At 37.6% G+C, this 26,225-nt stretch overlaps 1 protein-coding gene across 1 annotated transcript in view; it reads left to right on the top strand.

Annotated features, from left to right (window-relative positions):
• Positions 1-26,225, top strand: part of LCORL (ligand dependent nuclear receptor corepressor like) — a 71,850-nt gene that overhangs the window by 30,281 nt on the left and 15,344 nt on the right. The window contains exons 3-6 of the mRNA XM_063309617.1: positions 10,217-10,296; positions 10,474-10,603; positions 13,164-13,418; positions 17,713-17,800. Coding sequence (XP_063165687.1) covers positions 10,217-10,296; positions 10,474-10,603; positions 13,164-13,418; positions 17,713-17,800 — 553 coding nt within the window. The remainder of the gene's footprint in view (positions 1-10,216; positions 10,297-10,473; positions 10,604-13,163; positions 13,419-17,712; positions 17,801-26,225) is intronic.

Below are 26,225 nucleotides of genomic sequence, written 5' to 3'. Positions count from 1 at the left end.
GAGGCTATGTAGGGTGTGTTTTGTTTTGTTTTTGTTTTATGTTGCAGTTAGTATGGAGGGTTGAGGGTCTTTCATCTCAAGTGCCCCACCAGCAGTCACCTAATTTTGAGTGGTAGGTGTCAGTACAGTGGTTCTGGTGGCATATGTCTTCTTCCATAGTCCAAGAACCTTCTTGCCAAAATAGGTATACAGTAGATGCTCTTGAAGTACGGCAGACACGTGATTTTAGAGACTAGTAAAAGCCAATTGTTAAATGTGCCTCAGGATTTCATGGCTTCCATGGTAACTTTATGAGGGATACCAGTGATCTATAGATGGGGTAACTATGATAGTTCTTTTATCATAGACAGATAATTCCTGAAGTTTTTAGGTTTACCAGGATTTTTTTCCCCTATATGAATATGGGATCTGGGTCAGATTAGTTAACTGAGGCCTGTTGTGCAGTAGTAAGCAACGTATGTCCCTGTGGACATTGTTGGACTGTTATTTTCGTTATCCTTCACAGCTTACCACATTCACTAGGGCTGATGGGAACTGGAGTTCAACACCCAAAGGGCCAACATTGCCAACTGCTTATTTAGATAATTCTCACATTACTGAGTTCTCATTGACCTCTGTAATGAGGAAATGGCAGGAGTATTGACAAGATTATCTTCGAGCCTCATTGGAGCTTGGATGCAGGAGAGTTTGATGTAGTGGCAATAATAATGATTGGTTTAACACTAGAGAAAAACTTGTGATGATTCTGAAAGAAGGGAGCTAGAGTCTATTTCAAATTTTCTTCACTGTTTGCCATGCAGTTTTTCAGCGTAGTTGGAATTACAGTGGGCCTGTTGCATCATGAGCCTCAGGCAGAGATAAAGGATCCTTTGTAATTTGTTATGACCAGTTAGACACATGTATATGGTCTTAATTGGAAATGACACTAACAATATTTTTGGGTTATCTATGAGAACTACTTGTCATATAAGCTAGATGTTCCCTGATTTGCAGTACCTGAAAATGTGGGCGGAATATTTGGAACTATGCGGCTAACCAGTTGTGTACTTAAGCTTTGCCTTTCCTTGTTACTTGCAGCAGGCAAGTGGGTAGGAGTGGGAGAGCAGTCCCATTAATGTTTTATAAAAGTCTTTCAAACTCCACTACCACAAATCTCAGCATCTAATTATGTTCCATTCTAACACATGGTAGTCAAACATGGAGTAACATCTTGATTCCAGAGACCTTTGAGTTGAAGGAAATTGTCTAGCTCTATATCACTGATTTTCTGACCCATTTGGGTACTAGTTATTAAAAATCAAGAAACCACTCAATTTTGATGGGTCTCTCAGGTTTTAATTCTCTGTGCATCAGGTAGCCAAGAGAGCATTGTTATTCTCAAAGATAAGTTTTAGTAGGCTTGGAGCAATCCCAGGATTTGGGATTGAAGAATAATAATCTTTGTATATCAGGGAGAAATATTTTATTTGTTCTTACTTGGGGTATTGTGCTTTTGTGGTAATTGATTTAATGATCTGTCTGTGCCTTTATGGTATGATTTATGCAAGCTTTGAAAAAGTTATTTGCCATAGATAACGGCAGTGGCATCTAGTGAACATGGCAAGCCAGCAAGACTTCGGCAATACAGAGTCAGACAGGGAAATCTGCCATTGCCTGGCCCTGGAATAGGAGCAGTCAGAGAACGTAGGCATTCTTTGGGTAGTCTTCACCTGGCCACATGTCCACTGAATAGGTCCTGTGAGAAAGGGGTCTGGTGAGCTTGCTTAAAAGCACTCAGGGCACCTGTGACTAGTACTGACAACCCTCTCCTGCACTTCCTTGGCTGGTCACTATGAATTTCCATTAGCAAATGTGACGGATCAAATTGCTCCTATGTGGCTTCTTGCTGTGTGTCGATCCCAGCGGGCTCTTTGGTTTTTTGAAGAACTCCAGGAGATAAAACATCAGAAGAGATGCCTAGAGCTGTGTTGGAGGAAGCCAAAGAGTGAATCTGACCAAGCATGTGTAAGAGCTTATATTAGAGATTACGTTGTGGAGTTGAGCAACAAAATTTAGTTAATTCTCCACTCTTTCTGCATCTGCCATCCAGCAGCCCTTTTTTTGGGTGACACTTGCCTTGTTAGAAGAGGAAGGATCGGCCTCAGGACCACCTCTGTGGGACTGGGAATAATTTTCTAGGCATCTAAGCAGATAAAAATGCTCAGATTCATTGGAGTTGGACCATCACTGGGTTGGTCCAGTTGAAGTGACAGTGGTGCTGCCTTGCTAACAGGGAAGAGTTTGATCCTGTTACTTCTGAAGAAATAAACAGGATCCTTGGTCCTACTCAGCTGGCCACCTATTTATTAGATCCTTCTTGGTTGATGAAGGCTGTCTGAGAGATAACATGAAATTGGGTCCATGCAGTGTTGTTTACATCCTTAAGAATCATGCCATAAAGGCACAGACAGTAGTGCATCCCCTTCTCCAGAGTCCTAGACAATCTTCATGTAGTCTCCAACCTCCCTTTTGGGGGAAAAATTGTTGAGAAGACGGTTGGATTGCAGTTACAGAGGGCCCAGGAAGAAACAGATTATTTGGACATTCTGGACCAACTGCAGGAGTGGGGGGTGGGGAGATAATGGTGGTTTTCCTCCTTTCTCTACAGCCAGTTTCCATCAGTATTGGTGGGGGGGAAAGAGGTCAGATCCAAAGCCGCTTGATATTCTTTTCCCTTTCATTTAGTATCTACAAGTGGCCACTGTTGGTCTGGGGTCAAGTATCATTGGTATACTGATGATACTTGGTTGTACATCTTGACCCCTGGCCAGCTAAGTGATTCTGTCTTGTCCCAGTGCCTGGAGGCTGTCATGGTTAAGATAATGAGAAAAGGGCTTAATTCAACCCTAACAAAACAGAGTGGGTTCTTGGATCACTTGGTTCCATGGATGATCTTTTGGTCCTGAATGGGGCTGGGCTGCCCCACTCAGGACTGGTGTAATCTGGGCTGACTTCCAGCTCCAGCTCAAGTAGCAGGTGGCAGAGGATCAGTTTGTGTGCCAGTTGTCCCCATTCCTGGGCAGAGAGGCCCTCCTTCCAGTCACCCTTGGTCACCTTGCAGGTATACTGTTGCAATAGACTCTACATGGAGTTGCTCTTGAAGACCACTCAGAAGCTACAGGTGGTGCAAAATGAGTGGCACGAGAGTGATGGGCAAACCTCTACCCATGTAATACCTACACTGCATCAGCTGTACTAGTTACCAGTAGGCTTCAAGGTGCAATTCAAGGTGCAATTATGATTACTTTTAAAAAGATATATGGCATAAGACCTAGTTATCTAAGTGACCATCTGTCCCCCATAATGTCTGCCCATCCCATACGATCTAACAGAGTTGGATTACTTTGGGTCCTGTTAATTAAGGAGTGCCACCTATCAAGACCCGGGAAGCGAGTCTTCCTTATTGCTGCCCCTGCCCTCTGGAACAGGTTCTCCCTGGATACTTGTGTGGTTACCTACCCTGCCCACCTTTAAATGAGCCTTAAAATTCTGGCTCGTACCCCAGGCCTTGGGTTAGTGTATGTTGGACCCCTTTAAGCCGGAGGATGGAGCGGATGTTCTTTTTAATTTGTTCCCTGAGGATGACTCCTGCTCTATTCTTATATGACATTATTTCTATCTATTTTTAGTTATGAAGCTGCCCAGAGTTGTTCTGGTGTCAGGAGGCCTAGAAATTGGATCAGTAAATAAATAGATGGAGGCCTATCTATTGAAAAAAGTCTCAGTGTTTGACATGGTCAAGTAAAATTGAAGACTCTTGTCTGGGTTTGTAATTGAACTTACATGGTATGAGTTGGGCGGGGAGAAATACGACAATAAATAAATAAATTCCCAAAAGTGGGATCACACTTAAAGGACAAACATATTGTCCTAAAAAAAAGTAATAGAAGAATTTTATATTATGGTCACTGACCAGAATTGCAAACAGAAACACATTTTTAAAAAAGTAAAAAAATAAAAGGAATACTTCACATGCAAAATTTAGACACGTGATCCGCTATATGGAGTCTGAAGTGGTAGAGACTGGGATGCAAAGTGCTGCTCAAGAGGGAGAGCCAGAAGTGCTCTTTTTAAATCTCATGTTTGCCACAAACTCATGGAAGTTATGCAATCTGGGCTGTACAGATTACTTCAGAAAGTAATGTCAAACTCTTCAGAAGTTTGGAAGTAATTTAAATCACAGACTTTTTTTTTTGAAGTGTGATCTTTTGAAAACATCATGTTAACAAGCAGCATTTTAAAATTCAGGTTTTATTTTTAAAGTCTCCTGTAGAAAGTAGTAAAAAGAACCTTGACGGCATAATCTTCCATATGTCTACTCAGTCCTGTTAAGTTCAGTGGAGCTTGTTTATTCGTTCAGTCGCTTCCGACTCTTCGTGACTTCATGGACCAGCCCACGCCAGAGCTTCCTGTCGGTCGTCGCCTCCCCCAGGGACGAGTCCGTCACCTCTAGAATATCATCCATCCACCTTGCCCTTGGTCGGCCCCTCTTCCTTTTGCCTTCCACTCTCCCTAGCATCAGCATCTTCTCCAGGGTGTCCTGTCTTCTCATTATGTGGCCAAAGTACTTCAGTTTGGCCTTTAATATCGTTCCCTCAAGTGAGCAGTCTGGCTTTATTTCCTGGAGGAGGGACTGGTTGGATCTTCTTGCAGTCCGAGGCACTCTCAGAATTTTCCTCCAACACCACAACTCAGTGAAGCTTATTTCCAGATAAATATGTAGAATAAATTTTCAGTTTGGATGAGTTCAAAGAACAGCTGATATGACATAGAGATTATTTTTGAGTCAAATGTGAGTGATCCGAGTTTGAATCCCACTCTATCTCACTGGGAGATCTTAACCTTTTGCTTGCTTCCATTGTGACAATATAAAAGAAAAGGATGCTTTGAGCTCCGTGGGGAGAAAAAAGGACAGTATTCATTTGCTTGCATGCTAATTTTCACAGTTATATAAATTTCATTAAAGGGAGAGGATTTCTTAACAATACCTCCAAAGTTATAGAATGCTTTATGCACAAAAAATATATTTAGCACTAAATTTGTTGTCTTTTAAATATCCAGCAAAAACTGTTCATAATTAGAACATTTTACTGTCTGATAAATGCTTGAAATTGTCCTTAACTACTATTTTGTTTACTTCTTATCTGTTTTAATTAAACTGCACTGACATAATTTAAAATAAAACTGTAAAATCCTAGTTAATTTGCTTAACAGCGCACACACATTTTCTCAACATATAACTTCAGTGTGTGTGGGTGTATGTGTGTATCACAACTGAGACAGGTATTTCAGCTGAGTTATGTTGGAAAGACATAAATATTTCTTGTTCAAGTTGATAGGATTTTGAGATTTTCAGTTTAGCTGAATTATGATCAGTTGAAAAGTTGGCATGCTAATACATAACACCGTAAAGACTTAGAATAGCGAAGAGTATCATATAGATTCCATCAGAACTAATTTATGTTGACATTTATATTTTTATAATTAAGTCCATAGCAATGGACATATGTGAGATTTCCTAGTATGACTCTTTATTACCTTAGGGGTTAAACCGCTGAGCTGTCGATCGGAAGGTCGGCGGTTCGAAACCGCGCGGCGGGGTGAGCTCCCGCTGCTCGTCCCAGCTCCTGCTCACCTAGCAGTTCGAAAACATGCCAATGTGAGTAGATCAATAGGTACCGCTTCGGCGGGAAGGTAACGGCGTTCCGTGAGTCATGCTGGCCACATGACCCGGAAGTGTCTATGACAACGCCGACTCCAAGGCTTAGAAACGGAGATGAGCACCGCCCCCTAGAGTCGGATTCGACTGGACTTTACGTCAAGGGAAACCTTTACCTTTACCTTAACTACTATATCTCTTTGGTTTTTAAATAAATTAATAGATGTTGGGACAGGCTGTAATAAGTTCCTTTGAGTTTAGTATGTTCATTAGAAAATACTGCAATGAGAAGAAGCCCAGTTAAATCCAGTGGGTTAATAATAAGCTATATGTGTTGCCAGCATAACTTGCAGTTGGCCTTGTGCCCATGTGCTCCCCCACTCCAACATTTAGGAGTTTTGAAACTTCTACTTCAGTTTTTATTAATTTATTTGTTACATTTATATCCTGCCTTTAATTTCGGCGCTCCAGATGGCATACACAGAACCCCTCCGTCTGTTTTTCTCACAGTACCAACTCTGTGAGATAGGTTGAGCTGAGAGAGAGTTGGATGACCCCAGCTTGTTCTGCCATCAGAACCTGAATTCCAGCCGTAACTTACAAAGTTGCTTGTTTCAACAGTCATAATTAAAATCAAACACAGTTTAACGTTCAAACTTTCCTTCAGTTGACAGTTGTTCTCTCATAGAAGCTGAAGCTGAAGCTTTTGTGGCCATGCTAGTTGACCATTCAAATCTGAGACTCTGGCTGATTCTTATAACATTAACCATGGTTCAGCAGTTATGTCTGAAGTAGTGATTCTTCAGCTTAGGTATTTTAAAAGGTCTCACCAGAGTTATAGCACGAATAGGAGCAACTCGAATCCTAAAATTACAAAAGTTGGAAGGGGGCAATTGAATCCAGCCCTCTGCTCAGCGCAGGGAAGAAACAAGAGATTACAGAGAAAGTTTTTGGAGGATATGAGATAGGAAGGTTTTCTTTTCCTCATGATACAAGAACTTGGCCGTGGGTTCTGAAGAAGAAAAAGATGCCATGCATAATTCAGCATTTCCTATCATAAGGTAACAGTAATATGCAGTATGCTTGAATGCTTTTAAAATAATTAGAGAAATTACTGAAAATAGCTGTACTCAGCCCAATGCTAGAGACACATTCCACGCTTCTAAACGCAAAGAGAGGTTGCTGCCTCTGACAGCAGAAGGGTTGCATCCCACATTAAGTTTGGGAGCACACTGAAATTTGCTTTTGAACCTTCAGTGGAGCACTTTTGTGAAGTCTTAAATTTGGCTTAAAGGAGTAGGTAGATAATGCTAATAGTATTTATCAGTTATATGTACTTGTCTTTTTTTCAAATAATTTTATTAAGAATTATTAATTAAAGGAATAAAAGCCAATGTGAAAAAATACAAAGGAAAAAGAAAAAAAGTGTAAAGAAGAAAAAAAAGAAGTAACTTCCCCCTTCATTCCAGCAAGTAAAACCAATCTTAATAGCTTACCACTATCTCTAAATACAGCATAATCTCTCTTTACCCCATATCTCATCTATTGAATTAAAAAAGCAAAATCCCAATGTTTTGTCAGTCATTCTTTGTCAGCAAAAGTCCAGTGAGGGCAACCAGATGGACCTATTTCTCTCCTTTAGCCCTGGTCGAATAAGCCAACCTTGTATTCCTTCCCTGAGTTTTTAAAAATACCTTTTAACCCTTTCAAAGAGTCCCAGAGCTAGTTTTCTGTTTCTCTGTGTTTCAAGCCAAAAATCTTCCAGAACTTCAGCAGATTGCTTTTGTACATCCAGTAAGTAAAGTTTGCCTTCTTGTTTATCTCATCTAATAAAGTCCTTCAAAACCTTAACAGTGCTCTTTTGTATATCCAATAAAAAAATTATCCAAGTCAATTCCTTGGTTCAGTATTTGTACATCTCCTTTTGGGAATAGGCCACCCATTGGTTCCATTTTTGTGCCCATATCTTTCTCATTGTTTGTGACATTTAAGTCCCCTTCAGAGTAATTTCAGAATCATCCGTTGTCTTGTTCTGTAATTCCTTTATAACATGTTCTGTCAATTTTGACAAGCAATTTATCTATTTTATCAAAGAACTTGGCAGACTAATATTCCCAGGTTTGTATTGTAGATGTCTGCTCCATTTTCTTCATCGTCTAGCTCCCTCTAGTGTCCAATCTTTGAAGTCCCCTTATGAAAAAGCTCAAAACAGTCCCCATTTTCCCAAGGGAAAATTTCTTCTAATTAATACAAAGCTCTTTGCAAGCGTTTAAAATTATAATTCCAAGTCCATCTGAGCCCTTAATCCATTGTAATCTTTCTAAAGTCCATATTCTGAGCACCGTTTTGCTGTTTAATCCAAAAAGTTATATTTTTCAAAAGCTTTTAAAAATCTCATTTAAACGTTTTTCTCTAAGGAGAAGGTGACTCACCTAGTGAATACAGTAAAACTTGCCATTCGGAAAGGTTTTAATCCTTTAAGGCAGCAGAAATAAAAACCAAATCCAAAGTGATTAAGAAGTGAGGCTCGGTCAAGCTTATTGTCCTTATTAAAGGCTGCATTAGTGACTTGGCAGAGATGGTTCCTCCCTCAACTCCCAGCCACTCGACCCATAGGCAAACTGCAGAATGACAATTCCTGCTGTTTACTCACGAGGAGTGGCTGTGCGGAGTCATATGGGCGATCTCAAAGAACTCCCTTTAATCCGGAGAGCATTTTGGTGGCCAGGATCCCGCATCCCACACCAGTCTTCGTCAAAACACCATCCCGCTGCAAAAAGGGACATTTGGCTCACCTTGGCTCTCAACCGGAAGTCATCAGTCTTGTGTGCTTGTCTTGTGGAGCTTTTGATGTTGGCACTATTAACCACTAGGAGTCTTTGGAGATGGCAATATACAAAAATAGTAAAGGCACTGTAAAATTAGTTAGCCTAAGCCAAAAATATTATCAATGAAAAGATCATTTAAGTTACAAGATGCAACTGTACTTTGTTGGGATGGAACACACTTTTTAAACTGATAGTCCCACGCTGAATATATTCACTGTACATGCAAATAAGTTTAGAAGTGGATTTGTGCACCCTAAAATTTGAGCCATAATCAGTCAGAGACCCAAACTCCATGGGATCAGTGACATACCATTGGGTATGGCTGGACTTTTTTGCATAGAACATTCTCAGGAATGCATTGCCATGTCCATTGTATGGTGAAATTGCATGATTTAGTTGTTAGCCACTTGGAGTCATGTACTTGAGATGGGCAGCCAATTCAGTTCAATTCAATTCAATAAATGTTCATTCTTTTCTAGAAAAAGTTAATCTGGGACACTGGGAACATTTTCACAGAAATTAGAGCTGCATTTCTGACACGGTTAAAAAAAATGTGTTAGTAGTATATGGAGGGATTTGTGATAGAGAACCAGAGCATTATGCAAAGGCAGTGAGGCAGACCATTACCTATTCCCAGGAATCAAATAGCTAGATAGCTTCTATCAGTACAGTTATTTTTCAAGCCACATATGTGCAGAGTCCACCAAGAAGGAAATGTATAGAAAAAGTAATCTAAGAGAATTGGAAAGTCCCAAGACCTGCCTGCGGGGTTGGAGAAGGAAATAAGATTTTAATGGCAATGAAAGGAGACTATTCTTTACCAAGCATAGAAAAAGTGAAATAACTCTGTTTACTGTGACTGTAAGAAGGGTGTACAGAGTTCTTTGCATTTGCTTTAGTGCCATGTATAAGTGAACTGCCTTTTGCCACATTGAAGGCATAATTTAATTTGAATAATAGTAGAGTTGTTACCTGTCTTAAATAGAACAACAGCTCTTATGTTCTCTTACTCTGTCATGGTTTATCGTATGAGCTAGTCTACATATAGCTGTTCACCATCTTACAAAGATAAATTGAGAGCCAGTTTGATCTCGTGGTTAAGGCAACGGGCTAGAAACCAGGAGTCTGTGAGTTCTAGTCCTGCCTTAGGCATGAAAGCCGGCTGGGTGACCTTGGGCCAGTCACCTCAGCCCAACTCACCTCACAGGGTGGTGGTTGTGGGGAAAAGAGGAGGAGGAAGGAGTACTAGATATGTTCGCTGCCTTGAGTTATTTATAAAAGTAATAAAGGCAGGATAGAAAATAAATAAATAAGCAAGCCTTGTATTTGAATGAGACCATTGGTTAACATTCAGATTTTTAGACTGGTGTCTCCGTTCACCATCTTAAGATGCCAGGTTTGAATTTGAGATTTCATGTGAAGTGTATGCTCAGTTTTGACCTATGACTTCTCTTCCTACATGTGAAGGTCTTACTGTTTTCTTGACCTGAGGTTTTGAGCGAGACCGTGTTGATGCAGATTCTTATAGCATCCAGATGCCTAGTGAGAGGATCTAAAATATTTCCTGTTTGGTCTAGAATTTGGCTCATGTTTGGCAGGGAAGCAAATCTGAAGTTGTGCTTACAGTTTAGGTACTGAATTTATATTTAATTTCTCTCTTCCTTTCTCCTCCCTTGTCCTCCACCCCCAGACTGTGAACCAGAAGAAGTGACTGACTGGTCTATGGATGAAAAATGTTCCTTTTGTAATTTGCATAAAGAAATAGTCAGTGTAAGTATATGTTCTTTTAACTCTTGAAGTTACATTTTCTCTAAGTTTTCCAATTTTATTTAAACTATTGTGCTATATAAAACTTCTAATATGTAGTCATATAATGGGATTTTTTCTTGCTCACCTCTTTTAAGGTTTGCTTTACTTAGATAAGTGGGGTTTCTTTATATGTTTTAGGATCCTACAGCAGTTCTTGGTTCTTTGCAGTCAACGCCTACAGAGGAGCTGTCATCTCAGGGCCAGTCCAACACTGATAAAATTGAGTGCCAAGCAGAGAATTACCTAAATGCACTCTTTCGCAAGGAAGGTAATGCTTGACTTCAGTTGCTATTGTGATATATAGAGTTCAGGCAGAAATTCTGCATAAGTTTCAACTTTGTTTTTCTGCCTTTTTTTTTATTCTGCTTTGTTCTCTAGCTCTAGCTTAATTTCTGTAAGCTGTTTTGCAGCTGAAATAGCTTTTCTCTAGTTGAGCTCTTTATATGGATTTAGTTTATGAGGAAATTGATTTTTTAAGGGGGAAAAAGCTGGTTTATTTTCCAATTTCTTAAAATATTTAAAGTAATTTAAACCAAACACTAGTTTAGTACAATATTCTACAGCCTTCCATGCTCTTGGGCTAAACATGGGCAGTATTGTGGAGTACAGTGAAGGAGAACACACAAGACATCTGTATACAAATAAAGGTGATTTACAGACATAGATACACAATGAAGGATTTAAGTTTCTTTACAGACTGTGCTCTATTAGCAGTGGGCTGGTTAGCAGGTTCTTGTTGTGGTTTTGTTTTCTAAATAAAGGCTTTTGGAATTAATCCCACAGGACAAGATTATGGGGTAAAAAGATAGAACCAAATCTGTATAAATTGTTAGGAGAAGATCCCAGAACATTTGTAGGGCTTTTACTCACATATTATACATAATATTTCCTATATGGATTTCTGCATAAGAAGCATCTCAAACTCAAATGCTAATACCTTCTGCCTGTGGAAGTCTGAAGGTGTAACATCATATTCTTTTCTGCACCAAAAAACAAAAACCTATTTATTTGTCCAGGAATTTTACACTTCACAATTGGGGTAGTTTATGTTAAGTAGAGATATCAGTTCTGTGTAATTTTCACATTTTGTTATGATGTCAGCTGATTTATTTTCGAATATATTTTGCAAAGTGCTTTGGTAGAAGAAATATGGAAAAATACATTAAATAAGGAAGCATAACATTATTAATGCAATGTTACCTTGAAAAGTTATTAAAATTTACAGCTGAATCAAAATTCTTTGGGCTACATCTTTCTGAAGTGGAACATTACCCTGTTTGCCGTAATTGAGGTCAAATTCTTAGTTCCAAAGTTTTGTTTTTATTTTTATATTCTATGGTATAGCTATAAGATATACAGGTAGTCCTCATTTAGCAACCACAATTGGGAGCAGCAACTCCATTGCTATGCTCTGTGGTTGGTAAGTGAAAAATCATGTGATCGTGACAAGCTTATGACCTCACTTCCCATTCAGTCATTAAGTGAGTCACCATGGTTGTTAAGCCAAACATAACGTGACCACGACTTAAGATTTTACTTCCACGTTCTCCATTACAATGTGCGCCGGTTATAAAGTGCCTGAATGGCAATCACATGACCATGGGACATTATGACAGTCATAAATGTGAGGATTGGTTACAAAGCTTTGTTGTTTTTTACACTGTCGTAACTTCGAACAGTCTCTAAACAAGGCAGTTGGTAAGCGAGGACTACCTGTACTCTTTGGTATATCTCTATATGGTATACCTACAAGAATAAATAGCCATGTGAAGAATAGCCACTCTTAATACAGCAGATTCTTTTCAGTTGGAGTCTATAGGCTTTGAATTGGATTGCTTGTGGACTTTTTGCAAACATACAAGTTGCTAAAAAAGGGGTGAAAAATAAGCGGTCTTTGTCATGCTGATACCAGTAATGCTTTAATTGTGATGAAATCAGCTCTTCTGTTATTTTTGTTTTGTTTTTTGTAAATGGTCCTGAAAAGCACAAGAGGAATTATTGGAATACGGATGGAGATTTGCACAAAGAACTACCCATTTTCTTTCAGCTGTCAATAATAGGTTAAGCAATAAAATAATCCAAAGAAGCTTCTTCTGAATTTGATGCAATGAAACAATTACTTTTCCATCTATGTGCAGTTGGCTCTTTGGTGTGGAATAAGATATAATTAAAAGGGCACAGAAATACTTGCTGGCATATCACTTAGATTATAAACTCAAGCTGAAGTGGGCAAACTCTTGGGGCTAAGGGACAAGGGCTGCCAGGCCTAGGCTGCAGAAATCTGGGTGACCCTAGATGGCAGAAAAGACAGACAGAAAATCTCCTCTTTGTTGCCATCTAGCAGCTGCTGATTTTTGCATCCCAGATCTGGTAGCCATCCAGTGAGCATAATTAGGATTTTTGAGGGCACGCTGGGGTGGTTTCACCAAAGGCTGCCATATGCACAGAATGCAGCCTGACCAGAAAGAAAACTATAGAGTTGCTCCCTTATGTTCGCTAATAGCCTCAGGATCCTTTCGCCTCCTCTGCCTTTCCTTTGTTGTTTGTCTGCATTCCTGGACATTTTTAAAGACTCATTCTGAAGAGGATGTGGAGCTTGGTGAGCACCATGGAAAGTCTTAAGGAGCAAAAGGGAGCCATCTCCCCTGCTCTCAACTGCTACTCAGGGACAAGTGTTATGTTAGCAGTTACTTTTAAATGTGAGAGCTATCAGGGCAAAATTAGCATTTTGTAAAAATGAATTATAAGATACTTGCTACAGGATAAACTTAATTCAAGGTATATAGTTATTCAAAAATGTGTGTGAATGGTGCTTTTTCTTCCCACAGATCTTCCTCAGAACTGTGATCCTAACATTCCCCTAGTTGCTCAGGAATTAATGAAAAAGATGATCCGTCAATTTGCAATTGAATATATTTCAAAAAATAGTAAACTGCAAGAAAATCGAAACGGTTCGTCATATGAAATGAGTCTGATACGTAAAGATATCCAAATGAACCAAACTGAAAATCCACTTCAGGAAGAACAAGATAGCCCTCTAGACCTCACTGTGAATCGAACACAAGAGCAGGATGCTCAGCAAGGTAATCACTTTGCATTGTTCGTTTGATAGTGTTGAAAATGAATGTTATCATATCTCTGAAAACAGTGTTGAAAATTTTGTTACTGCTGATAACTTGCTCTTAGATTAAACTTGGGGTTAGAATGTCTGTTTTGAAAACCTAGAGATCACACTGAGTACATTTTACAGCCCTGGCTACGCCATCCACGAAAGTACGGATATGAATTTAGTGTATGCATTCTTTCACTAAGCTCAGTGAATCTGCAGTTGAAATAATTGGTGCCTCTAGGGATGGGATGAATTGTTTCCAGATCTTTGAAATAATTGCTGAAGCAGTGAAGTCTCCATTAAACACAGTTGCTGCCACTTGAGAACCAGTTCCTGCAGCGGTGGTTGCCCCTTTCAGTGCGTCCATTTGCTACACATCCTCTCCCTGAGACCAGCACAGAAACAAGATGCTGGATTGTCTGCTTCCTCTCAGATCAGTGGCAGCATTTTACTGAATAGAGTTGCTGGGAAATGAAGGCTTCTCCTGCACTTCTGATTGGTAGGATAGCTCTTCTCTCTGACCTGAGGCCCTTGTTGTGACAAGGGAACTAGATATCTAGGCTGTTGCTCCTGTATGTTTTTGCTCCTGTTAGGTCCAGCTCCCTGTTGCTAACTCCCCTAGAAACCCAACCCCAATAAAGCAGCTGTAGAGAGAGCCTCATAGCCCATTGTATCAGATCCTGCAATTGCTGCCTCGAACGGCAAATTATTTTTAAGATAAAAGGGGAACATTGTACAACCAGTCCCGATTTGCTTCTCTGGCATCATGCATTCAAATGCTTGGCTCCCTAGATGCTCTTCTGGCAAGTAGAGAGAATCATTTAGGTGTTTGCTGATGGACAGTAGCCAACAACTCTAGAGGCAAGTGGCAGATTACAAGACTGAGCTACAGTACTACTGCTAAATGGGCTGTCAACAAAAGATTTTCTCAGCCACGATTCACAAAGTAGTTGCAAGCATCCACCTTTCCAGGAACTCTTCCTCTGGCAAGATTGTAAAAAATCCAGAGAAAGAAAATGGAAGGCAACGTGGCCACTGTGTTAGTCATACTCTCAGATAGAGTATTATAAGAATCTGCACCTGTATCTCTGCTTAGTCTTAATGCAGTCTGTCATCATCTGAATTCATGACACACAAAGACTTTGGCCACAGGATTTTCAGGTGCTAAAATAGCTTTTATAGATAATTTATGGGATGCTTGTATTTTCTGACAAGATAGCTCAGATCTGAATGAGATTTGGAACACGACAGCATACAGTTTCAAATCCTTTGGGATTCATTGTTTGACATTCAGATGTCTGCTAAAATAAGACTGTTATGATATTGTAGCTGCCATTAATTCCAGATAAGTCTCCTGTGAGTTTTAAAGCACTGAAAGACTGAACATGAGCAGAATGCATTTGGTAGCGGCTACTACAACTTGTTCCTCACTTGTTCCTATCAAATATCTTTTGAAAACATTATCAGGGAGACAGATTATCTTTGCTTATTAAAGCAGGTTACTTGCACCTCGTGGATCGCTAGAAAACTTCCCTTTACGTATACATTTCTTTTCCATATGTAAAAGAAAGTATATTATTTAAAATAGGAAGTTTTTTTCTTTCGAGCTATGAAATATTATGGTAGAACTCCGTGTAATTATTCTGTTTACTCACTTAACACTGCTGGGGTTTTTTTTCCTTTTAAGTGCTTTGGAGTAAAACCACAGAGCTTTTCAGTGCAACCTGACCCTAAGCAGAAATGGCCATTCCACCTTGTTCTGATGAGTCAGATTTACCTTAGGAAGTCTGTTTCAAACAAACTACTCCATCTTGCTGATATCAGTAGATGTGTATTGTTGCAAAGAGGGTTTCCTGCTGAGCACTGAACACCTTTCCTCATTTGTAATCTCCCTATCAAGAATTGTTTAAAATAGGGACCAGGAGAACAAACACTCCAGCAAATTGCGGTCTTCTCGCCTGTTGGTCATCAAAGAAGCTTTTGCCCGTCCTCCTCCTTTTAGTTCTTCAGATGGCAAATTGATGCTTGGCACACTTTAGGACTATGGAGATTGAGTTTCTTGAAATTGGAAAAGGGACAATCTAAAGATGGCTCCTTCCTGTGTTTGCAGTCTCTCTGGTAATCCACTTTTAGGAAGGGATATAGTTTCCCTACATGCTGTCCAATTCATTTATGATAACTGATAATTTTAAAAAAATGCATCAAAGTGTGATTTGTAATTTTAAAAATACTGGATACAATTCCCTTCTTTTCATTCAACCCTAAACAAAAATAACTGAAAAATAAAGGCATGTATTCATTTGTTGTTCGGGAACTATGTGTGCCAGTAATGGTGTTACTATCAAATAAGATTTCTGATGCCTACCAAAGTTTTTTCCTCCAATCTTAATACATTTCCCTTAAAAATCCTGCACTTTTTATTGTTAACTTTTTGAACCCCTAATTGTATTTGAGCTCAAATTTGTACTGTTCCAACCATTTTATAAATTTCATACCTAGGTACCAGAATACCTTTTAATTCCACTGTTTCCATTTGTGTCTGCCCTAATTCTAAACTTACCACCACCGTTTTATGGATGCTGCTGCTTTTAGGATTTTGTATGTGTGTTTGTAATTTCTTGCTGTGTTTGAATTCTTTCTGTTAAGTTTTCTTAGCAGTATACTTGAAAGAGAAGGTAAAAACATGTATAATAGTACATGCATTCTTTGAATATAGGAAAGCATCCAAGAAAATATGCAGCTTCACATCTTAATGTAGTCTCACAAACTAAAAAGGTGAATATTTTCACTAGGGAGTATGGAAGGGAAAAGTTGAGGAAGAAGCCGTGTTTTACAACCCAGATCTGCCCTTGAATTCAAACATCTTATATAGGGTAGATCTTCCGTATTAGTTGGGTTTGAATCCTATTTTTAGTTGTTGTTTTTTTTAATTGTGATCAAAGGTGAGACTCATAATCAAAATAGGCATAATGCACAATCATATGTAAAATAGGTTATAGAATACTGTCAACTAGATTTAATGTTGTGATTTAATGATTTCATTGCATATTAGATTAGTTGGAGTTATTTAAATTGTTCATCTTATTTAATTGAAATTATGCAAAGAATGGCTTAGATGATTTAAATTGTTTTGGGCCATATGCACACATGTATACACTATTATATTTTCCTTCTAAGTCCTAGCTGTCAGAAAAGAATATGAAACATAGAAACAAAGTTCTCCTCACAGGCAATGTTCATTTCCATCAAAGGAAAATAAGGTGAAATATTTTGCATAGAAAATCCTCATTTCTGCTATATTGCAGAAATTGATTATACATTATTGTAAGAATTTGTTCCATATAGTCACCTCAGATAGAATTTTTTCCTTGAGTTGTCATTTGATAATACCAGGAAGTAAAAATAATGGAAACTTGTTAGACTATGACTTAATAAAAGATTCTAATTCATTATTAATACCTGACATTTTAAGAAGATGTTTTTTTTTATTTTCTGATTAAATGAATCTTCTTGCAATTAAGGCATCATCGTCAACAAAGGGCCACTTTGAAAAATGAGAAATACTTACAATTCTCGGCTATGGGATTTTTTAAAAAAGGGATCTCTGCATCAGTGGATAATTGGTCCTGTTTTAGGAAAGAGCCATTTTTCATTGTGTGCCTGATGCATAGTCTTTGAGTTACCACTGTGTAATGCTGGTTGTTAAAGATACTCAATTATAGTTATATCTCCCAGTGCTTTTGTTCTAAGATGTAACATTCCACATGAGCTGAACATTACCTTTTGAAATATTGCCATTGGAATATTCCCGCAAGCAGAACTATACTTTTAAATCCTGGAATTGATGTTTACTAGTCTAGAAGTTTTCAAATACAGAAAAGTGTTCAGAAATGGCACAACCCTGTTCTAATCTGAAGTCATTCGGATTCTACAGTGTCATTCTGCTGGATAGCATTGATCTACTTAGTTTTTAAGTGCTCTCCTGCTACCAGCAAGAACAAAAAAGTCAAAAGGGCCAACATTTTCAGCTCCACAGTTGATGTTATAGTATCACCACTAGGCACCTGCAGTCTTCAGAGACTAGTTGAAATAAAAAAAATAGTGGGTGCTTGTAATATTAGTGCTGGCATCCTTCATGAGCTGCGTAGCACAAGGCATAGAGATTGATGCATAGCATGAGAGTGTCTTAGTGATTGCCCTTTGTCATTTTGTTGTTGATAATAGCGTGAGTGTGTTTTTTAATCTTACACGCTTCATTTTTATAATAGGGGACGGAGTGCTAGATCTCTCAACGAAGAAAACAAACTTGGAACAGTCACAGTACGATGGGTCGTGTTCTGAAAATTCATTGTCTGGGTAAGCATGACGAGCATTACTCTGCTTTATTTTAAAGGGAGTAAGTGGAAGTAAGACTTAAACGTGAAGATTTTTTTGTAATCAACTTGTGTAAAATGTATGTTGACACACTCTTCTTCCTTGCTTATGCCAGGGTTTCACTCATAATTGTGTGTTTGTGTATAACTCATATAATTCATTTTATGTTTTTCACTTTTTTCTGTTAAAGAAAAGTTATCAGAACAATCACCAAACTTCAGTTCATGTTCCTAAAAATAAAATAGAATGCTTATGCACATAATGCAATTAGGAAACTAAGTAATAGAAGAAAATATGAGTTCAAACCTTTCCCATTGGAAAAAGAAAAATATTTTACATTTTAGTAGATTTTGACAGTTAGAAAAAAGTTAAAGCAACTATAATTTTAGTGCACCCTAAAAGGAGAGAGCTCTTGCATTTTGTTTTTACGGTGGTACGTGGTGTCATGCTGCTGAGATACCATTTATGAATGGCTAATGTGCTGCTGTAATAAATATTTACTGAAATTACATTGACGTAACATATGTTATAATTCTGGCATCCTTCCAGTCGTAACAGTCACTTATCATTTGCGCAATAGAATTATTCCTCCCACCCCCAAAAAAAGAAAAACCAGAAAAAAATGCTTGCATTACCTATCTGTCTTTCCCTGTCCCCCTACTAGTCACACACACTTCTAACTTTACTGGAAATTAGAAGTAGTATTTAGGACTTTAATTGCATTTAAAAAAAAACCTACTTGGATGTTTTAAGTTTTTTTTTTAATAGTCATAAACAACGTTTCTATAAGGGGGTTGACTCTTTTATTACTTGTTTAGCGGTAACGTCACGTTTCTACTAACAAAACTCCTTTAGGATGGGGACATTCAGTGGATGTTAGATTGTGAAAAGAGAAGTTTTAAGTGTTACTCTGCGAGCCTCTGTCAGAAGGGAATTGAAAACTGATGAGAAAGTTACCAAATCCTGAGCTAGGATTTAAAGTTCTTGGAAGGGCTGCTCTAGAAGCTGGGCTATCATTTTCTCGCATGGTCCTACCAGAACTCTAACTTTCGCTATGGTAATCAGTAGCTACCACAACTCAAAGCCTTAAGAGTGTCAGAAGCAGTGATGTTACCTAAGCAAGGAGTATAATAAAGGAGTGGACCCTTCCCTTCCATAGCTGTGTGAGAGTCTCTCATGCATCAGTTCACCATCGTTTCATTCCATCCATCCAGGAGACTCCACAGACACAGAGAGGACTTTGTGGAAAGAAGTGCTGAGTTTGCAGATGGTTTGCTCTCAAAAGCCTTGAAAGACGTTCAGTCCGGAGCACTGGACATTAATAAAGCAGGCATCCTTTATGGCATACCTCAAAAAACTTTACTTCTCCACTTAGAAGCCTTACCGGCAGGAAACCCTGCGCTGTTTAAAAACAAAACTCGAGATTTCAAGGACACCTGTTCTTACAAGGACAGTCCAGAGACTTGTGCTGTGCTGCAAAAAGTAGCCTTGTGGGCAAAAGCTCAAGCAGAGCGCACAGAAAAAAATAAACTTAGTCTACTTGAAACCTCAGAATTAAGATTCCCAACAGCTTCCAATTACCTCCACCAGTTAACTTTGCAAAGAATGGTCACTCAGTTTAAAGAAAAAAATGAAAGCATACAATATGAAATGTCAGCTCCAGCTGTACAATTAAAAATTCCTCAGCTAAGGATCAGTGCTGTTCCCAAGCAGCATGAGAATGCTGGACTTCTGGATGTCATGTACCACGTTTCCAAAACCTCATCAGTCTTAGAAGGATCAGCTCTTCAAAAATTGAAAACGATATTCCCCAAACAGAGCAAAGTGGAATGTTCTGCATCCGTAACTCCCTCCAGTCTGGACACCTATTTTCTGCATGGGGACCTCTCTCCTTTGTGTCTTAATACTAAGAATGGCATTGTCGACGGCACCTCCGAATCCACAGAAGACGGCTTAGACCGTAAGGATAACAAGCAGCCCAGGAAAAAACGTGGTCGCTACCGGCAGTATGATCATGAAATAATGGAGGAAGCTATCGCAATGGTAATGAGCGGGAAAATGAGCGTTTCCAAAGCACAAGGAATCTATGGGGTACCTCACAGCACTTTAGAATACAAAGTTAAAGAGAGATCTGGAACTCTGAAGACGCCTCCGAAGAAGAAACTCCGGTTACCAGACACTGGGCTGTTCAGTATCACAGATTCAGGGACTGGCACCTGCAAAAACAGCAGCAAGCCTATGTAGTTGAATTGGTTAGAAACTTTGTGTGTGTGCGCGTGTGTGCACGCTGTGTGTAAGCATATACGCGGGAGAAACATGTTCACTTAGACAGAAGAAATGAATTTTTACAGTTCAGAAACCACATACATGCCTTTTTGAAGAATAATTTTATTCAGGGTTTTCACTGTGGACAAAATGATAGAATTGATCACAATTGCGATAGTTTGTATTTAATATAATCCTTGTACAAATAAGTGAAAAAGATTCAGGTTTTATTTAGTCATTAGCATAAAATGTTGGGAACAACATCTATTTGTCATGTGAAATATTACTTTTTACTGATGAAGATTGACCCTAGCCATTCAGTAATCCATCTTATAAAGGAGATACATGATTCGTGCTTTTAGGACATTTATCCTCTCAAAATATTTTCAGAAGCTGCTTGTAGCTGAAAATAAGCAAATCAAGGGAAGAGGACAGTTCTAGTTTCTTACTGTGGAAACTGATATGAAGTATTAGTTAAAGCTAGACAATGGAAAAGAAAGTACATCAGAGCCTAGCGTTGGATATAAAGTAAATATTTCATTTTTAAAAGCGCGGGTTAGGAATAAAACTGGGTTGTTAAAATGTTATTGTTGGTTTAGCAAGAAATTGGTGTTTACAAAATATATGCTTGTGAAAACTGACAAATTTAGTTGTAGCTATAGAATAACTATTAAACAAGATGGAATACTAAAGGCATACATAACATGGTTTTCCTTTAGTATGGAAAATAAGCTAACTTGTAAGGGTTGAAGAAGAAAGTTGGAATGCATATTAGAGCATGTTTCATAATGTGCACAGAATGAGCTTGAGAATGGTTATTTTGATTTAAGTGTGCTGGTAGTTAGTTGGTTTTATGACTACTTACATTTATTTAAGGATTGTTTAACACTCCTACTGAAAAACCTCACTATAACAGTAATGTCTTTGCTGCTGTGACATTTCAAACCTTTTTCAGTTTATCAAAATGAATATCAGGTTTTCATTTTGGTGGGCCGATACATCATCATTTTGCTAATAACCAAATCTGCAGTTCAGGGTCTTGATAGAATTACCGATTTAAAAAAAACAGTAAAACTGTTTTAAACTTTCAGTACTAGAAATTCTTTGTATATTTACTATTTGGAAGCTGGGCATTTCATTTTAGATATATATAGATATATATATATATAAAAAAAAACTTTTCATAGAAACTCAGAGGACAGTTCTTTATATTACAGTTTTTAAATGATCTTCAGATAACTCATAATTGGGAATGATCCTTCTCACAGAGAAAATCCAGTAGGGCTCATAAACAAACGTGGTCGCCTAGTAGGTGTGCTCATGGCCCTCCCAGCTTCAAGGAGATTTAGAGGTTTGCATGCACATCTATTCCTGGGCAACTTCACTCCTTATTCAAGTTATATAAGCTCTGGCATTTGTGTTAACTTGATCAAGTATCTGTGTAGGGGTGGGAAGAAATTCAGAAAAACAAACAGATTCTTGCAGTTCCTAAGTTGAGTGAGTGATTGACTGATTGATTGATCGATTGATTGATCAATCATGGGCCTCAGTGCATCTTTAGTTAGGGAGAAAAGGGAGCAATGTGTGTCTCTGGAGCTCTACGACAATTTCTCTGTGTGTGAGCAATTACTCACTAGAAGGATCATACTCATTTGATTTTATATCTACATACCTTTGGTGTCCTTTCCCACCATATCTACATATGAATGAAGACATCCATTTTTCATTGAAAAAACTAGATTTTTATGGGGAAGGTTAAGATATCCAAAAGTGTTACCTTTTTCCCATATATGGATGACTGAATATGTTTAACCTACATTTAGTATAAGAGTTCATTATTTAGATTCTGTGAATTATACCATCTACATTCACATTTGATACTTTCTGAAACATCAGTTGGTAATTTCAGAATAGACTAGGAAGGGATTTGGCCCCTAATAAGTTGGGGTTACTTAGAATGAAAGCAACACAACCATGGAATCAGTTCATCAGCTATTTAGATGATCTGTGCTGAATCTTCTTCAGCTCAACTGCATGGGAGACAAGTCCTTCAAAAATAAAAAGTTGTACCACAGATGAGATTATCATTCGTCAAGGTCATCCTTAATTTTAAAGAACTAAGCCATATTTTCATCAGGATTAAGATTATTCATTAATTATATATTTCCCCAATAGAAAACAAGATTTCAGGTTTTACTTGGAGAACTGCTAGGACCTGTAGTTCATTGCTTCATATATGGACTTGGGATACAAAGCTTTTCTATCCAACTTCCTGTTGCAACTCCTTACTTCCCCCCACGCCTGTTCCTGAAGGTTATGAGATGAGAATAGGATGAGCAGGTAGGGTGGGAAAATGTACCCATTCAAGAGTGGGACCTGTTTGTTCCCAGTCTTTTTTTTTTAATCTTTCAGACAATATTAAATTCATGTCTATATCAAAGACAAGTTGCAGTACTCTTTTAATATCATTTATATGGTGGCCTGACCAAAAAGTAACAGGATTCATAAAATCAGGGATCATTTTGCTATTGACTTTAACGGTGGTAGTTTTGTATGTAATATTATAATTAATTTTCAGCATTTTCGTACTTGTATTTATTTTTGGCCAGAAATAGTATATTAAAATATTTTTTGATAGTTTGTAGATAATGTTCAACCTGTAAGTTTTAAAAAGAAACTTTAATTATTTCTAATGAATAGGCTGAACCTTTGATTATACAACTGAGGAAAGGCAGGGAAATACATTAACTCCCCCCACATCCACCCCAATGTATCCATTTAAAAGGCTATTTAAATTATAATTTTGAAGTACTTTTCAAATTCAGTTACCAGTCACTACTTAGAAATTGACAAGTTTTTGAAAAGTCATATTTCAGTAGACTTTTAAATGAAGGTGAAAGCAAGCCCTACTTGCTTTCTACTTATTTGAATGTTTCTCAAGTATTTTATATTAAAAAAAGAAAAAAAAACAGTGCCTCTGTTTTTAGAACTACTGCTCAGTAAATTGTTTAAACCATTTCTGGTAGCTAATGACTATTTTATATTAAATTAAATTGTATAATAACTTTAGTGAGACTGATTTTTTTTAGTTGTTTACAGTACAAATACCTGTATTTGTGTTTTGTTTTTGTTTTTGTTTTAAATTGCAGTATTTCCATTGTTGCAGTAATTTAGTAAAACTCTGTGGCTGCCTTGATTTTTGACAGATTTTGTTAATAACTGATACCTAGGCAATTAGTTCTATTTATGCATAAATCAATTGCACTATAATTCATGAATTATTTATTACAATATTTTCTAATGAATTCCATGTATTTGTCTTGTGTTGTACATGTACTGTAATTCTGTTTCCTCTTTGTGTTGTTATATTTCCAGATCTGATTGTATGAATTTGTTAATGTGTTTCTATGTTGTAATTTTTAGTAAAGCACTTCAATGCTTTTGCACATAAATTTACAACACTGGTGTGTGATTGATTGGTCATTCAGTAAAAGAAAAATTCTTCATTTTGGCTTATTTGATTTACTCTTACGGGCATAATTTTATTGGTAAAATGACAGTGCAGACTGAACCATAAATCGGAAACGAATGATAACAGGAAAGATATTTAGTAGATAAAGCGCTACTCTTTTGCACATCCACACATTTCTTTGTGCAGGGAGGCGTAATGGATTGTGCCCCTGGTTTGTTAGGTTTAAGGCATGGTAGCATTATAAATAAATTGTGTTTCATCAATTCTCATTTGTAGACTGCACAGTTCAAATGAACCTCAGTTTCCAGGACTTCAGCGTTGTGTGTATTTAATTGTGCAAAATATATCAATAAACACTGATCCTATTTAATACCTTTATAACGTTCACTATCAGGTAGGGAAAGATGACAAAGTTTGAACTACTGGTATATACGTACTGCAGAATATGCGTGTCTGCCAGGTGTGCACTGAGGTTCAGTTTTATATAAAAGAACTATAAGCACATTTTGGCAAAGGGCTCAGCCTTTCCATGTATGCATCATGCATTTTTTTTTCCAGAGTGTATCACTATTTGCTTTCCACCATCTTTTTCACTGAGAAGACGCACTTTTTCAAAGTCAATCCTTTTCTCTCCTGCTTATTTGAAACGGGGGAAAAAATAAAAATAATTTTAGGCATATGTATGTAGGAAAGCTACTTAGTAATTCAACTGAAAGCTTTTTTCCTCAAATCTAATTTGATTTGCTGTCTAGATTTTATTGAGTATATCCTGAAGCCAAGATTACTTTGCAAATATATTATTTTAGAATAACCGGGTTTGGGGCAGCAAGAACTAATGCAAAATAAATGGGTATGTAAGAGAAGAACAAAAACTTATTTTTGCTAATATTGTAATAAGTTACTTGCCAAGATAATTGAAACGCATGAGGAGAGATAATATTTTTAGGGAACAAACAAACAGGAGTGTCAGTCCCTTCTTTCTTGAGTAAGTATCTCTCCCAACTGAGATTCCCCACAATAGGATTCCCCATTCCTAGTTTCAGAGCCTGCACAGAAGGAACTCAGTTAAAAGATAACAGGGAGGCAAATGTGAAAGAAGTGGGAAGAGGTTGGAAATACAAAAAACCCAACACTGTGTACTGATACTCTCAATCCTCTTTATCTTGGTGTTGAGTCTTAGCCCTGGTTGCAGGAGGCAGGTTGGACAGGGTAACTTCACTGCCTTTCCTGACATCCTACCCAGTGCAATTAAGCATCAGAATAGTAGTAGTAGTAGTAGTAGTGCCTATTCTAGCAAGTAAATCTTAATAAAGATTGTGAAGGGCCAGATCATGTGTTACTGAAGAGAGAGAGAGATCACCTTCCATAACAAAATCCCTGCATACTGTGAACAGGGTAACTATGTGCAAGATAAATAGATTAATTAAAGATTAATTAATTTAATTAATTAAAGATTAATAGCAAGATTTATCATCTTTGCCTCTAGTGTTTTTACCAAATGGTTTCTCTAACTCCACTTTGCAGGACTCTTTATGGTCAATACTTCCATTGCAAAGAAACTTACTGTGTAGATGAAGTTGCCTGTGAAGGATCACATCATTTCACCATCTAAATGCCTGTTGTATCATCAGATTGGCAGTGACTCAGCAGCCATGGATACAAGCCTGAGATAATTTAGCTTGAGATAATGGATTTTTAATCAGACTTTCCATGGATTTCCAGAGACATAGTATTGGTGTTGGGTCTTTAATTGCCTGCATGTTAATTGGCTTCTTCGGAAAGGCACAAATCACAACAGTCATTTCTTTAACTTCCGTTAGACAGGATCCCTGATCTATTACTGTTATGTGGTTGTAATTTTGGAGTATATTTATTTCACTTTATTGCTGGGCTAACAGAAAGCTGTGGGTGGAGTTACTCAGAAGAGTAGAGCTATGCTGTACAAGCTTGTGAAAGGAAGCTAATATTTGTGTTACATGGTATAAAAGAATATGTATGCATGTTAGGTCAATCTCCTCCTCCCCTTGCATCTCATGAAGTTAGAGCAGTAATAACTAAATCTAGAAGATTAATACCATAAGAATAGTGTGTCATGTTCAGAGTTTGGTGATCTGTTTTAAATACATTACTTTTCTGAAACAGAATTATATATTGCTACATTTAAGAGTATTGATAGGCATTAATATTTGAGGCTGCATTATGCAATTTTTGTTCTTAAACCAATACTTACTTTTTATTATGAACAATTAACTTTTCAGTTTGAATTAATGACTTGGTAAGTAGTAACAACTTTTAATATTTTGTAGTTGGAATACTTCAAGCAGTAGGTGTTGTAGGTGAAATATTAGTTATATCTAACTATGCACTGATTTATTTCTAGAGGGAGATGCACATACACAGTATATATAAATATGCAAATCACTGTGTATAGTTTTCTTGTAAACTAAAATATATGCAGACCTCTATGTTACTAACTAAGTATTATAGGGGCTTTCAGATGGCAGCTATGCCAATATATATGTTTTATATTATATATATTATATTATATTATATTATATTATATTATATTATATTATATTATATTATATTATATTATATTATTATAGTTTGTTAACCTTGTTCTTCAGGTTCCTGGGAAGCTCACTTGGGTTAAATTCCAATTATACACAA

The sequence above is a fragment of the Candoia aspera genome, chromosome 8 (assembly GCF_035149785.1).
Source record: "Candoia aspera isolate rCanAsp1 chromosome 8, rCanAsp1.hap2, whole genome shotgun sequence".
Lineage (NCBI taxonomy): Eukaryota > Metazoa > Chordata > Lepidosauria > Squamata > Boidae > Candoia > Candoia aspera.
Note: the sequence above shows the minus strand (reverse complement) of the source record. Positions and strands in the feature narration are given on the sequence as shown.